This window comes from Macrotis lagotis, chromosome 1 (genome assembly GCF_037893015.1).
Source record: "Macrotis lagotis isolate mMagLag1 chromosome 1, bilby.v1.9.chrom.fasta, whole genome shotgun sequence".
NCBI lineage: Eukaryota > Metazoa > Chordata > Mammalia > Peramelemorphia > Peramelidae > Macrotis > Macrotis lagotis.
In genome coordinates this window covers 643218888-643234532 of record NC_133658.1, presented here as the reverse complement: position 1 = coordinate 643234532, position 15645 = coordinate 643218888, and the positions used below count along the sequence as shown (strand labels likewise).

The 15645-nt window shown below is 40.9% G+C and overlaps 1 protein-coding gene across 1 annotated transcript; it reads left to right on the top strand.

Moving 5' to 3' along the window:
• Nucleotides 1–5218: 5218 nt before the first annotated feature.
• On the top strand, nt 5219–15259 carry MFRP (membrane frizzled-related protein). Its single transcript, XM_074235502.1, is given in 13 exon segments — nt 5219–5272; nt 5420–5513; nt 5978–6115; nt 6318–6437; nt 6966–7197; nt 7726–7856; nt 8315–8440; nt 8693–8769; nt 9279–9427; nt 13888–14018; nt 14214–14348; nt 14544–14671; nt 14881–15259. Coding segments are annotated over 13 exon segments (1740 nt in total). The 3' UTR covers nt 15106–15259.
• The last annotated feature ends 386 nt before the right edge of the window (nt 15260–15645 follow it).

The window sequence follows — 15645 nt, the reverse complement described above, 5'->3', positions numbered from 1 at the left end:
GTCCTAGTGACTTCATATACAAAATAATGATAATAATTCACTACTTACCTCAAAGGGTTGCTATGAGGAAAGCATTGTTATTAAATGGTTATTAAATAAAATTTATTAGTATCTTTTGTTTTTATTTTTTAATATTTATTTTATTTAATTTTTGGTACATTTTGAGTTCTGAGTTGTTTTCTTCCTTCCCAACCTCAAATTAGAGATCAATATGTATATATATATATATATATATATATATATATATATATACATATATATATGGAACAATACAATCCATATTTTCATGTGTCAGTTCTTTGGAGGTGGATAACATTTTCCTTCATAGGTCTTTTGTAATTGACTTTAACATTCACATTACTTAGAATAGCTTAGTCATTCATACTTGCTCTTTGAACAATATTGCTTTTGGAACTATGCCCAAAGGATAATAAAACTGTACATACCCTTTGGTCCAGCAATATCACTACTAGGTCTGTATCCCAAAGAGATAATAAAAGAAGGAAAAAGACCATGTACATGTACAAGAATATTTATAGCAGCTCTTTTTGTAGTAGCAAAGAATTGGAGATCAATTAGGGAATGACTTAATAAGTTGTATTATTATTATTATTATTATTATTATTATATAGAATATAATTGTTCTATAAAAAACAAAGAGCAGGCAGATTTCAGAAAAACCTGGTAAGACTTATATGAACTCATGCTGAGTGAAGTGAGTCAAACCAAGAGAACATTGTACTCCTTAATAGCAACACTGGATGATGATCAGCTATGATAGATTTAGCTCTTCTCAGCAATACAATAATCAAAGAAAATTCTAAAAGACCTGAGATGGAAAATGCAACCACAGCCAGAGAAAGAACTACGGAATCCAAATGCAGATCTAAGCATACTATTTGCACCTTTTAAATTTTATTTTTTGCTTTTCCCTTGTCATGGTTTTTCCCTTTTTGTTCTGAATCTTCTCTCATAGCATAACCAGTTTGGAAATAGGTGTAACATTATAGTACATATATACCTAAGCAGATTACTTGCTATCCTAGGATGAGGGGAGAAAAAGGTGGGAGGGAGAAAACTTTACAAAAATGAAAGTTGAAAATAGTCTCAGCATATAATTGGAAAGATAAATCAATTAATATCTTTAAAATATTGTTCTTAGGCTTTAGACACTTAATAATTACCTAGCTGTGTGGCCTTGGGCAAGCCACTTAATCCCATTGCCTGCATAAAAAAACCTAAAAAAAAATATCCAAAATGGGATCACAAAGAATAGGACACAATTGAAAAGACTGAACAATAATAACAAAATGGTGTGGAGTAGGAGACATTTCCTATGTGGTCCACAACATTTCTCTGTATGACAGAAATGTAATTAGAAAATATTTAACAAAATAAATAAAAATACAATAAAATATTGCTGGCTCTGACCCTTATCCTTCCCATGGCATATCATCAGTCTTCTTTATTAAGAATTCTTCCTCAGTCTCAACAGTGGGGCAATCCAGATCAGGAAAGCCACAATTCCCCCATCCTATTTCATCAAGTGGGAAGAAGTAGATAAATAAACAGAAATTTATCTCCAACCTCCCAGGGTCCAGATATTTGGACTCTCCATGGGCTCTCCACTGCAGCTGCTAAGGCTCTTAAGGTCAGTTTCTCCATTCCAGGATGATTCTACAACCAAAACTATCCTGGTAGTGCATCTCTCAACCAAAAAATCTCTGTCTCTTAGGAAGGGGTCAAAGCAAGTTCCAATTGAAACCAGGATGTCTAAATTTCTCAAGGAGAAAGTCAGTTCAGCAGATATCCCATCCAGATTACTTCAATGAAAAGGCTCTTTGGACATTGGCTGGGCAAGGTAAATTCAACTCCATTTCAGAAAAATTTACTATGAAGCCCATGGCACAAAGGATGCAAAGATGGAAAACACAGTCCTTGCCTTCAAGAGGTTTACAGGAGGAACAGCTAGAAGGTGTGCAGTGGATAGAGCACCAACCATGGAGTCAGGAATGTCTGAATTCAAATCTGGCCTCACATACTTAATAATTTCCTATCTGTATGACCTTGGGCAAGTCACTTAGCCCATTGCCTTAAATAAAAAAAATGTTAAAGAGAGGCTTACAGGAGTGAGAGAGAGAAGGGATATAAGCAATGAGTGCTATCTAAGTGATGGGGAAAGGAGAGAATCAGGTAAGAAGAGAATCTAGGGGAAAAATTGAAAAGAGAAAGACAATTCACATCTGAGAGAATCAATCATCAAATATTGATTAAGTATCTACTGTTATATATATATATATACATATATATATACATATATATATATGTATATATCAGGCACTCTGCTGTGTTCTAGAGTTACAAAAACAAAAAACAAACAAAAAGAAACAGCCTCTGTCCTCAAAAAGTTTATACTCTATTACAATGAGAAAAGTATTTTAGAAGAGGTGGTACCTGAGTTGGGTCTTGGAGGAAGATAGAATTTCCACAAGCACAGTGCCTTACATATTTATAATAAATAGATGTTGAATTGAACAGGTAGAGGTGAATTGAAGGAAAGGGAGATATTTAACCAGAAAAAGAGAAGATTTCAGGGGGAGGGGAGGTTGCCACAGGGAAGTTGTTTTAGACATTTGTTTGACAGTAGAGGGCAAATCTAGAAATAATGGTTGATATTATAGCAATTTCTACTCAATAATAGGGCAAAAAATTTACTAATTAGAGTAATCCAAAAGTATCTGCTTTGATGAGGGGGCAATGAGGTTAAGAGACGTGCCCAAGGTCACAAAGCTAGTAAAGGTCAAGCAATTGAAGCTGAATTTGAACTCAAGTTCTCCTGACTCCAGGGCCAGTGCTCTATGCACTGCATCACCTAGCTGCCCTGGGAGGTCTTTTAAGAAGAAGCTGAACTGCCACTTCTCAGGGATATGGTGTAAGGGATACCTGCCCAGGCTTGGCAATCAACTATGATTCTGTGTGCATAGGATCAGCCTGTGCAAAAGTAGTGAGACAGGCAGATTCAGGAGAAAATCAGAGAATAGCTAGTAGATGAAGAGGTGTCATGGGAAAGAGTGATACCAGAAAGTATGCTAAAGGAACTTACATTCTAATGGGGAACAACAAATAAAGCAGAGCTAAGAAGTGGAGGAGGGACTTGAGGATGGTGACATAGTATGGAAGTGGGGGAGGAAGGGAGAATTGGTTCTAGGCAACATGAAACAATATGTTTTCTGGAAGGAGAAAGATGAGGCTAATAGTGGATATGCAAGCTATTAGTCTGAAGACCTAGAAAAGCAGGTTGGGTCAAGAATGAGAAAGGTCTTAAATTCCAACCTGTGTAGTTTGCCTTTTTGTTCTCTAGACAATAGGGACACAAAAAATTTTCCATCAGGGAAATGACATATTCAAGTATTAGGATTTAGGAGCTACTTGTGTGAGGCAGATGGACAGTGCAGTAGATAGAGTACCAGATATGGAGTAAGGAAGATTTGGTTCAAATTCATCCATAGGCACTTGCTAGTTGGTGAAGCCTGGGCATATCCCTTCCCCTCCCTCAGTATCAATTTTTTCATCTGTAAAATGATTTTGGATTTGGTGACTTTCACGATTCATTCTAGCTCCAGATCTACCTCTTTCAGATCTAAATCTGTGATGCTGAGAAAGAGGGGTTTACAGATAACTGGGAATGGAGTCAAGGAGGTCATAGAAATGGATTTTGTAGAAAGATTTAGTCTAAACCTTCCTTGACTGAGATTCCTAGCTTAGGTTCCTCCCTACCTGTGCTTCAATCAAGGAAATCAATTTTAAAATAATCCAGGTTATGTATGGAAAGACCTATATGAATTGATACAAAGTAAAATAAGCAGAAACAAGAAAACTTTGTATATAATAACAGCAACATTGTGTACTCAACTATGAAAGACAGTTCTCATCAATACAATGATTCAAGTCAATTATAAAGGATTCATGAAGGAAAATGCTATCCATATTCAGAAAAAACTGATGGACAATGCAAATTGAAGCATACTACTTTCACTTCACCTTTTTTGTTTTTTTTTCTTTTTCTTTTTTTTCTTTTATAACATGACTAATATGGAAAAATGTCTTGCATGATTATACACACACAATCTATATCAAATTGTTAACTGTTTTAGGAAGAGAGGAGGAAAGTAAAGAAAAATTTGGAGCTCAACACCTTATAAAAATTGTCTTTACCTATAATTGGAAAAAATAAAATACTTTAAAAAAAGATGTCCAGGTTCTTTTTGGTTGAAGCAAAGCTGCTCCCTTATCTGGTCTCATTTTCTAGTTTCTCAAGTTGGATCAGTCCCCTGGTAAATACTGTGCTTTTCTCTCCTTCTTCCTCAATACTAAGAAAATGCTGTAGAAGAAAGCAAGAAAAAAAGATTCAGACCATATCTCCACATGACTTCTTACTCTTTTTCTCTGGAACATCTTTTCCATAGCTTCTTCTCATGCCCTCTCAAACCATCTTTTGTTGGTTTTGGATCTCCTGTTTAGCACTTCCCTTGAGACTCCTACAATGCAGAACAATTTCCATGGGACCCAAGAGAATTCATAGGCACTGATTGAGTAAATCCTTATTACATAACCATCCCTAGTCCATGGGCACCTATCCAAGTGACAGTTATTACCTGGAACAGTCCTTTTTCTGACAATTACAATAGTAACTAGGAATTTTGGTTGGTTTCCACCCAACCAGTTCATTCCCACTGGTCTTCCAAAGATTATCAAATATTGGACACAGCCTCTGGACATTGATTTTCCTGGTTTCTGTAAACAACATTCCACTTTCAAGAACCTATTTTTTTCAATGGCTTCTCCTTGGCTAATTTTCATACCTTAGTTAAGCCTTTGCAGATGTTCCCAATGAGGTCACTGCCCCTTTAAGAACTATTTGGGTTGCCCTGGTCTCAGCATCCTCAGCTGAGTTGGATTAAAGGGAGATTTGGTGCTTTGGTACATTCCTTGAGGATTGTGGTACCCTCTCCCCCCTCCCCTCCTCCATAGCTAGTCAGTGACTGGATTCCATCTACTGAGAGTCAGCCTGGGAGTAGAGTGAAGGAAAGATTTTCATTCCAGAGGAACCAACTGCCCCCTGGATCTGACCCTCTGTCTTCTCAGGGGGCAGGAATTCAAGCTTGAAGGCCTCAGGCTGGTACAGGAGGCACCAAGAAAGCTACGAGGACTCTGGGCCATGAAAGACTACTCAGATATAGCCCTCTGTGCTGAGACAGCAAAGTGGAACAAGGTAGGAGAAAAGCAGACAATTCCTTAGCAGGTGACTACAACTCACTTTAAGTGCAAAGACCTGTCTGATGGTAGGCAGTGTCCCAAGTAACAGTGAGTGATACTGTTTTGGAGTTTGCTTTTTGGTGTTTGCTTCTCTCCTCTACAGCCTGAATTCTGTAATCCAGTTTTTGAACCTGAGGCTGGGTTGCCCAGCCTATCTTCAGACCATCGGGAAAATGGGAGCCACCCTAGAGCTCATGGTAACAATCAAGGCCAGGGAAAAAGTAGGGAATAGAAAGCACTCAATTTGGGATTCAAGAGGGTCTGAGTTTAAATGTTGGTTCTATGATCTATTTGTTTCTTACCTTACCATCTTGGGCAAATCATATTGCCTCTTATGGGACTCAGTTTCCTCATTTACAAAATCAAGGTGTTGGACCAGATGATTTCTAGAATTATAGTATTTCTTTATCTGCCTCAGCCCCTCATTTTATAGATGAATAAACTAAGCAACTTAAATTACTAGATCCTGGCCATTGACAGAGGTAGTAAGTAACCAGGGCAGTACCATCCTTTTTGGGTCTGGATCTTATGATCTTCCTATTCCATTACAATAGAAGAGGAGTCCAGAGGAATTTGAATAAGTTAAAGGAGGGATGCAGTGTGAGTCAGCCAGCAGAGGGATCTTGAGCCCTAGAGCAGTCAATGTTACCTTCAAACTTAGCCCATCTCTGACTTCACCCCACAGGTGCTCTGGCCTGGAGGGACCAAACAGACTGCCAGTTCTCTTGGCTGTGTACAGCTCTCCTCTCTACTCTACTGCTCTTGCTTCTGGGACTTCTCACCATCATTATACTCACCCGTGAGTGTCTTTGGCTGGACAGCAGAATAGCAGACATATCTTTTGGATGGGGTGCTAAGAGATTGGACCTTTAACTCGGGGCTATCGTAACCCCTCCCTTTAGACATTCTCCCTAATGCTACCTCCAGGGTACTCAAAGTTCCCTAGGATTCCTCAGGAGTCCACTACCCCATCATATCTTTCTCTGACTTCCTGTTCCCAGAACTGAAGCCTACATCTCCACCTGGGGCACTACCCAGTCTTCTATCCCCTCAAGATTTCAGTAATGTCACAGACATCATCAACCAAGGAGAGCTAGCCATGAACTTTACCCCAAAACCCAGTGAGTGCTTATGCCATTTTTCTTCTTCCCCCCCCCCCAATTCTAAGATTTCCTAAAAGTCAGACTGTCATGAGAAAGGTATATTCTTTAGTGGGAGCAAGGCAGGCTACTTGATATAGAACAGAGTCCTCTAGAAAAAGGGAGACTCCAGAATCATAGAGGCCATATTAATTAATTAATTCAATGCATACCTGAAACAAAAACCTTTCACAAATATCACCTGGTTTCTGCTTTAACTGCCAAGCCCAAGTGCTCCCTTCCCTAAAAGATGCCTCATTGCATTTTTAGACAACTCCAAATGTTAAAAACAACAGCCTTATCTGTATTTTGAACTGAAGTCTGTTTCTCTATGATTTTCACCCATTGGTCTTGGTTTTGTCCTTGGGAGCTGTATAAAATAAGTCTAACCCCACTTCCACATGATAATTCTTCCCAAAGTTAGAGTAGAAGTTATCCTCCCCTGCATCCTCTAACATCCATCTTTGATCCCCTGCCCTCTTATCTGTGATTTTCCACTTCTATCTTCAGCTTGTGGGGGTCTCCTGCTTGGCCCAGAGGGCTCCTTCACCTCTCCTAATTACCCAGATCCTTACCCACCCAATGTCTACTGCCTGTGGCATGTCCAAGTGGCACCTGATCAGGTGGTTCAACTCAAAATAGAGGCATTCAGCATGGATGATGTGGCTTCCTGCCTGTTTGATTGGCTAGAGATCTCCTTAGAGCCAGAGGAACAAGGAAAGCTGGGGAGTTCTATGGTCAGGTATAGTCTCTTACTTTACCCTGCCCTCTCAGAACATTTCCTCCTCTCCTTAAAAACAGAGACTATATTTTTTGTTTTTATGTAATCCTAACACTTAGTACAGAGTCCGTATTGATAAATGATTGTTGACTCACTAATTCAACGTAGGGAAGAAGAACAGAGGGAGCAGATCTACTACAGGACATAATGTGAAGAAAAAATCTGACAAGAAATGGGGAAATCTGAGTTTGAGTCTTTGCCTCTAACCCTCAGCAAGTAAACCTAACCAAACTGAGATTCTTTTGCCCCATTTGTAAAAAGAAGTCTATGCCTGCCCTGTCCTGCCCATCTCTCAAGGTTGTTATGTGAATATAATGAGAGAAGAGTTATAAAAGTGATTTGAAAAAGGATAAAGTACATACCAGCACAAAATGTTGCTGTCTTTATCCAGAGCAGTTTAGAGCCAAGGGAGCAGAGGACCTCAGCACCATCCCTTCCTTGACCAAGCCTGCTCCTTCCCCTCTGACTCTCCCACCTGGCTCACTACAGGATTTGTGGAAAAATGCCACCAGCCACACTCAATACCAATGCCAGCCGTCTCCGGGTAGTCTTTGTCTCTGATAGCAGCATGGGAGGGATTGGATTTCAAGCCTGGTACCAGGCTGTGACCCCAAGACAGGGTGAGCATTTCCCCTTCACTCCAGACATTTTGTCAGCAAAATGATTCTATTTCATTGGTGGGGCAAGCCCAGGTTATCTGTCCCCTACCTTTTCCATAATTATTAGTGGTATTTGAGTTATCTGTAATTGTCTTTTCCCCTACTAGATTATAAATCCCATAAGGGTAGGAACTATCTTATCAAACTTTGTAGCTCTTCTAACACCTAGCATAATGCTATTTATATAGCAGGAACTTTACAAATGTTTGAATGTATGAGCTGGGATGACAGAGAGCAACAAAAATTTTCATATAGAGTCCAGAGAGAGAGAGTTCAGTTTGAGTAGGTAGAGGGGAGTGAGAAAGATGATAAAAAATTTAAGTAGATGAGTGGGCATTTCAGGCAGGGGAAATGGTATAACCAAAGATGGGAGAGAGGAAGGAGTGATTGTCTCTGATCAAAGGACACCCCTCTGGTAGGAGGATGCAACAAGGATGAGTTTCCCTGTGACCAGCTTTTCTGCCTACTGTCTGATGCTGTGTGTGATGGCTTCACCAACTGCAAGGACGCCAGTGATGAGATCAATTGCAGCCGCAAAGACTCAGGTATGTGGGGGGGGGGGGGGGGGGAGAAGAGCATAGACCTTAAAGGCGCTTGTCTATTCCGAACACAGGCTTTTGCCCCTCCTCATCTTCCATTATCCCCCTCCCCAAAGACTCAGATAAGGAGAAATGTCAGCCCTCTGCCTCTCATCACTGGCTCTGCCAGGCATCATCACTTTGTTGACTTAGATAGAAAATGATTGGTGTCCAAAGGCAGACAATAACAATGCCTCATCTCTCTCCCTCCCAATGTAGACTGTGGAGGGTCTTTGAATGGGCACCATGGCACCTTTTCTACCCCAAACTACCCAAAGCCCTACCCTCATCAGCAGGTAAGTCTGGGGCTAGATTCCAGAGGAGTGAATGGGGGGGGGTGGAGCATACAACATGTGGATAGAAAAGGCTTTTTGGGGGGAGGGGGGTTGGGCACTATATGGATTGAGGAGGTTTGAGAGATGATTCCTACATCAGATTGGAGGTTGACCTAGTCATCCTCATTTTAAAAAAGTGATTCTATTGCTTCTAATTCTAGATTAATACTAATGATTCCAATACAAGGCAAAAATATAGAACTCTTTTTTTTAGTTTTCTTTTTTCTTTTGTTTTAAAAACGTAGAACTCTTAAATATACTTTGGCTCTGACAAGGAAAGAAGAGGAACCAAAAACTTCCTTGGAATGCATGGTCCCTGGGCCTGGGATGCCACCTTAATTGGTACTCTCAGGGGTTGCCCAGTTTGGATCCAAGAGGAAGATGCCCTTGAGCTCAATGTCAGGAAATGCTAGGAGTATAGCAGACACTGCATTTGCTCCCAGAATGGACCTAGCACCTTCTCCCTACAGTTTTGTCTCTGGCAGATTTCAGTACCTCCTGGATATGGCATTGAGCTTCGTTTCAACAACTTCAGCCTGGAAGCCCATCAGGATTGTGAATTTGACTATGTGGAAATCCATGAGAACACAGACACAGGAGCCCTCAACCTAATGGGCAGGTAAAGAGAGAAGGCTAGGAGACAAAGTGGAGGCTTGGGTCTACCATCCAAAACACCAGCAAATATTAAGCACCAACTGTTGACCAAAAACTTTTCTGGGGGAGCTGCTCATGTCCAAGAAGGGACCTGAGAGATAGGAGGCAAGGGAGCAGATCTCATACTCCAAAACCTTCAATAGCTTTTACAATTTACACAATCCTCATTATCATCATCATTGCTAGCAGTTACCAAGTACTTTAAGGTTTGCAAAATATCATCTTTACTTTACAAATATCATCTTATTTGATCCTCATAATCCTGGGAGTAGGTGCTTTTGTTATCTTCCCATTTTACAGATGAGGAAACAGGCAGAGATTAAATGACTTGCCTGGATTGCTAAGTAATTGAGGCTCTATTTGCTTTATCCATTGTGCCACTTAGCTGCTCCTTTTTGGAAAAGTAGATTTGGAACAGGCTCTTCTTGTTCCATCATTTTCAATCATGTCTGACTTTTCATGAACCCATCTGGGAATTTCTTGGCAGAGATATTAGAGTGGTTTTTCTCCAACTCATTTTACAGAGGAGCTGAGGCAAACGGGGTCAAGTGCCTTGCCCAGGGTCACACAGCTAGGAAGTGTCTGAGGCCAGATTTGAGGATTTTTAAAAGCTAAAGAGAGGATTTTGTATTTGATACTAGAGGTAATAATGATTTCTTCAGGTATTGAATTGAGATGTATCTGTTGAGGAAATCTATGCCCTGGGACAGTGCCTGAAGGCTCTGATAGTTAGGAAGTTCATTTGGAGAATCCTAAAGAATCATAAAAGTGATTAAAGGACAGGTAACTGATTTCACGGGTTCAAGATATTCCCAGATGAAGTGGATATCTTCTGCAACTCTACAGTGATAAGGAATTACCTATAGAAAAGATATCAAACTATCCATTGCAAGACTCCTGAGCATGGCCAGAACTAGATTAAACTGAAATTGGAAAATATTTCATGAAAAAGACAAGAATACATTGTTATAATGATAATATGTAGCTTTCTAAGGCAATATGCTGCCCATATTCAGTCTAGTGACCTCTGTTTCTACTTGAGTTTGACACCCTGGTTCTAGAGCACTGAAAAGTGAAGTGACTTACATAGATCCCTGGGGTAGTGTATATCAGTGGCAAAACTTGAACCCAGAATTTGTTGGCCTAGGCTTGTTTTCAACCCACTATGCAAAACTGTCTTCAGTAATAGCTACCATATATGGAGCACTTTAAGGTTTGCCTAGCATATATTATTAAGGCTCTCTTGAATCTCACGCCCTGCAGAGTAATTACTATAGGTATCCAGGTAATATAGTGTATAGAATATGGGACCTGGAGTCAGAAGGACCTGAGTTAAATCTGGACTCAGATATTTGTGTGACCCTGGGCAAGTCACTTAACCCCATTTACCTCAGCTTCCTCATGTGTAAAATGAGCTAGAAGAGGAAATAGCAAACCATTCCAATATCTCTGTGCAAAAAGTCCTAAACAGGGTGATAGAAAGTCAAACATGACTAATCAATTAAACAACAAATTATATTCATTTCATAGATGAAGAAACTGAGGCTGAGATTAAATGACTTGTACATGTGTTAGAACAATTCAAATTTTATTTTATTCTTTAAATTCCAGTTTTCAGTTCCAAATTCTCTCTTTCCCACCTCCCCCTCTTCCACCCACTGAGAAGGCAAGGGAAAAAGCCAACAAGACAGTTTCAGACCCAGAAATCTAATATTCAAAATCCAGTACTCTATTCTACCACAAATGAACCTTGAAGAATATCTAGTCCTATTCCTTCATTTTATAAATGAGACAACTGAGATTCAGTGGTGGAACTTCAATAGAATTCACATCTCTTGACTCCTAGTCGAGACTTGTCTGTTATAGTATAGCCAGAGTCAGGTGAAAGAAGGAAGGCCTTGAATGCCAATCTATGGAATTACTACTTTATTCCAGAAAAAATAGGGAACTTTACCACAAATAAATCTTGAAAATTGTCTAATCTCAGATCCACATTTTACAACTCAGGTCCTCTACTCTGAGCTAGCTCAGCCAAATGGGCATCTAAGGGACCCTAAACTCTATTTTTAATTACAAATTATAATCTAAATAATGAGACATCATTGGAAATGGCCTTACTTGTTTATTATCTATCCACCTGTTCTTTTCTCTAATTGGATTGATCTTCTTCCTGTCCTCCAACACAGGGTGGTCATTCCCACCTCAGAGCCTTTGGTCAGACTTTCTGCTATCTCTTCTGCCTTGCCAAACCTTTCCTATCCTTCAAAAACCCATTTCTCTCACCTTTATATAATGCTTCAAGGCTTCCAAAAACCATTCCTCCTGATGAGAACCCATAATTTGACCCAATGTCCTTTGAGATTACTTTTAACTCTATGATTTTGTAAGGAAGCATTTTATAGATAAGGAAACTGCAGTTTAGGGAGTTAATGACAACTATGAGAGCCAGAACTAAAACTCATGTCTCTGAACTCCAAGTCCAAGTCTTTCTCCCACCATAAACACACACACACAATACACCTTGCTAACTGTGCTATTCCTCTCTTCTCTGAGGTTCCTACAACTTTGGCAGTGTGTAGGACACCTATGTAAAGTAGCCATATTCTACCCTTTGTTGTCATCTTCACTGTTTGGTGGGGGCAAGTCTTGTCTCTGTGGACAGACTGCAAACTCACCAAAGGCAAGGACCCTATTATAAATCAACTTGATATGCCTTATGTTCTCTAGCACAGCTTTGGATACATAATAGATGTCAATAAATGCTTAAACAAATGACAAATATTTTTAAGTACCTGTTCTGGGTGCTTATGGGAAAGATGATGTGTGGCTACTATCCATTTATAAAGATGGTTGTGCTTTGCATGTGGTTTTATCAAATAGCTGATCTGGGATGTAGTCCACCCTGTCTTCAAGGGAAGATTGTGATTTCTGAGGATCAGGAAGCAGACAAATATCTTCAAGAGGATTACTGGTTAGAATTCTATTTTCTACTGCAACCTAAATATTGGTAGTCTATGGCTATATTTGAGATTTAGAATCAATGCCACTTTCCCTGAAGGGATAGGGTAATATTCAGCTTGATCTCACCAACAGAGCTCTCTCCCACCAAATGACCATCACAAAGAAGTAAGAAATCCTTTATTCCTACAACATACCAATAAGCAATGAATAGAAATTGGAAAACTATAAAGATTAGGGTAGACAACACTGCTCCAAAGAAAATGAGCTCTTAGGTTGGGAGCAAAATAAGATCTATCAGACAAGGAAAGATCCCACCTACTTGACATTACACTCTTAGCAAGCTCCCAGGCTGCGGGATTTGGACATCATGAAGAAATTGGGAATGGGGAGCAGGGTGAAGATAGGGGGAGGACCACTGCCTGTCCCACATGTCTGTTTCTCGAGACCATCTGTTCACCATTCAGTAATCATGTTTGCCTCCGTCCACTCCCCTCCCTCAATTTCTGACCATCTGAAGTCCCTTATAGACCACAGCTGGAACAGAAGGTAGTGGTATTAGATATGTGGAATTGTATGAGTTGCTAGGGATACAAGCCCCAAAATGAGATCATTCCTGCTTATATTCTATCAGAGGAAAATACATGGACATAGACAATAATCAATATAATGGAGTTCTGGAAATATGCAGACATCATCAATTTGTTAAAAATGTCATATCCACATCAGAATTCTAGTACAATTTAATAATAATAACAACAACAACAATTGCAAGCATTTTGTAGTGCTTTAAAATTCACCAAGTACTTCACATAAGCCATCTCCTTTGGTCCACACAACAAGCACTCTTTTTAGTGAGTACTATTATTATTCCCCATTTTATAAATGAAAAAATAGAGGTTCACAGAAGATAAATGACCTACTCAGGATCACACAACTAACTACTAAGTGTGAGAGGCAGGATTTGAACTTGGATTTTCCAACTTCCATATCTAGTACCTTATCTATTATATCACCTAGTTGCTTACATAAAAGTATATACTTTCATATAGGACATATCAGAAGCCAGGAATGGGGGAGGAAAAGAGGGGAAAGGAAAATGTGGAAAGGTATAGTGAAGGAGATAACTCCCAAGCTGTCTTCAATGGAATCTAGGGATTCTAAGAGGAAGAGAAATAGAGGTGGGCATTTCAGTCTTTGGGCTTGGAGACCAGATGGGATGACAACGTGGGAGAATCAATAAGAAGACCAGAATGAACTGAGGTGGGGAGGGAGCGGTAAATGTGAAAAACCTGAAAATGAAGGTTTTTCATCTAAGCTGTGAAGGACTTTAGGGGCCAAAGAAAGGATCCTTGTGTTTGACTCAAGAAGTAATAGAGAACCATTCAATTACTAAATTGAATTGTATCTTCTGGGGAAATCTGTGTCCAGAAGCTTCAGAAGTACCTCCACCTTTCACACCTGCAGGTTCTGTGGTACCAGGCTGCCTCCACCCCTCCATTCCTTACACCATGAACTGACTGTGGTATTTGTGACGGATTTCCAGATCAACAGCATGGGATTCTCTGCAACCTACCAGGCCCTGAATATTACAGATAGTAGGTGTACAAATAGAGGCATTCCCCAAGGCCACAGGGATCTGTAGAGGAAACTGTGGGGTTGGAAAGGTGTGAGGTGATGGGGGAGGATGGAGGAGTTGTGGGCAGAGGCTATTATTCCAATAGGGACAGTCCATATTGGAATGATTAACTGGAGTATTAACTGCCCACTTGACTCCCCCACTTCCTCTACAGATCCCTGTATCCTTGGGGAGATCTCCTGCCAGAATGAAGCATGCAAGGACCTTCATGGGATGTGTGACACCCAGAAGAACTGTACTCATGGCAGTGACAAATTCAACTGCAGTAACCTCTCTCAGCCCCACTTTGGTGAGGATGGTGGTGGGGCTGACTCTTACCTCAGACCCACAGAGCCAAGGAGGAGCTGAGAAGTTGCCATAAAAGGGGATTGCTCAAGACAATGGCCCAGAGGGCCAGAAGGCCAGGGTTGTTGTGCCCAAGATGGTACTTGAAGCAGCAGAGTGATGTTAAACTGATGCCCATTTGGTCCTCACTTCTCTGCAGAGCCAGCCTGTGAACCCATTCAGGTGGAAATGTGTCAGGGCCTCAGCTACAACACCACAGCTTTCCCCAATACTTTGATGATCCTGGATAGTCAAAAGGAAGTGGAAGAGATGCTGCAAGGATACAAGGTATCAAAAAGACAGTGGAGGAGGGCATTGTGGGGAGGAAAGAGGAACTTAGAGTAGCAGAAAGGCCCAAGAATTCTAGTAACCTGGGAATGACAGGTGAGCCTGAAGGTCTGAATAGACATTTCCAAAGCTAGGCCAGGATAGGTAGAAGGGTAGGAGCTGGCATAGGGACACAGCCTCAATAACTTCCCCTACTTTACAAACTACAGACCCTGACAGACCTGCCCTGTTACCAGCCTTTCCGAAGACTCCTGTGTGGGCTGCTCCTGCCGCACTGTACCCCCTCAGGAGGGATCCTCCCACCCTGTCGCCCTGTCTGCTTAGAAGCTGAGCAACACTGCCAGCCTGCTCTGGAGCCACTGGGCATCTCCTGGACCTTTAACTGTAAAAGTCTACCTGCTGCCTCTGACCCAGCAGGCTGCACCTGGCCCTGAACCAAGGAGAGGGCCTCTCCCCACCCCACCTCACCTTGACCTCTTATCTCCACCATTACCAAGTCGGGAACCACAAGAATCTGGCCGTGCCAACCCCTTCGAAAATTAAGGGAGGGAAGATGCAGGGTTGGACGGACTGACTGACCTCTTTGCCTCTTACTCCCCCCTGACCTCCAAGCAAACCTCTCCTGTTACTCCGCCTTCTTTACCTAGTCCTCCCCTCCTAACTATTCCATTCCTCTGCCCATCCTTCATCTATTTCTCTCCTTTTCCTTTTCTCCTCTTTTTGTCTTTTTTTCCATTTCTGATCCCTTGATATCCCCAGACATGTCTTCTTTCTCCATATCTTTGCTTTCCCCTCTGATTTATCTTCTTCCTGTTGCTCCAGAGTCTCTGTTTCATTCTCTGCATCTCTCTAACGCTTTCTGTTTCTCCATTTCGATTCTAGAAAACTGAATAAACACCTACTGTGTGAACTCTCTGAACTAGTCACTGGGTCTTGGGCCAGCTGAGGTGCTGGGCTCCATTTCTTCCTTTGAG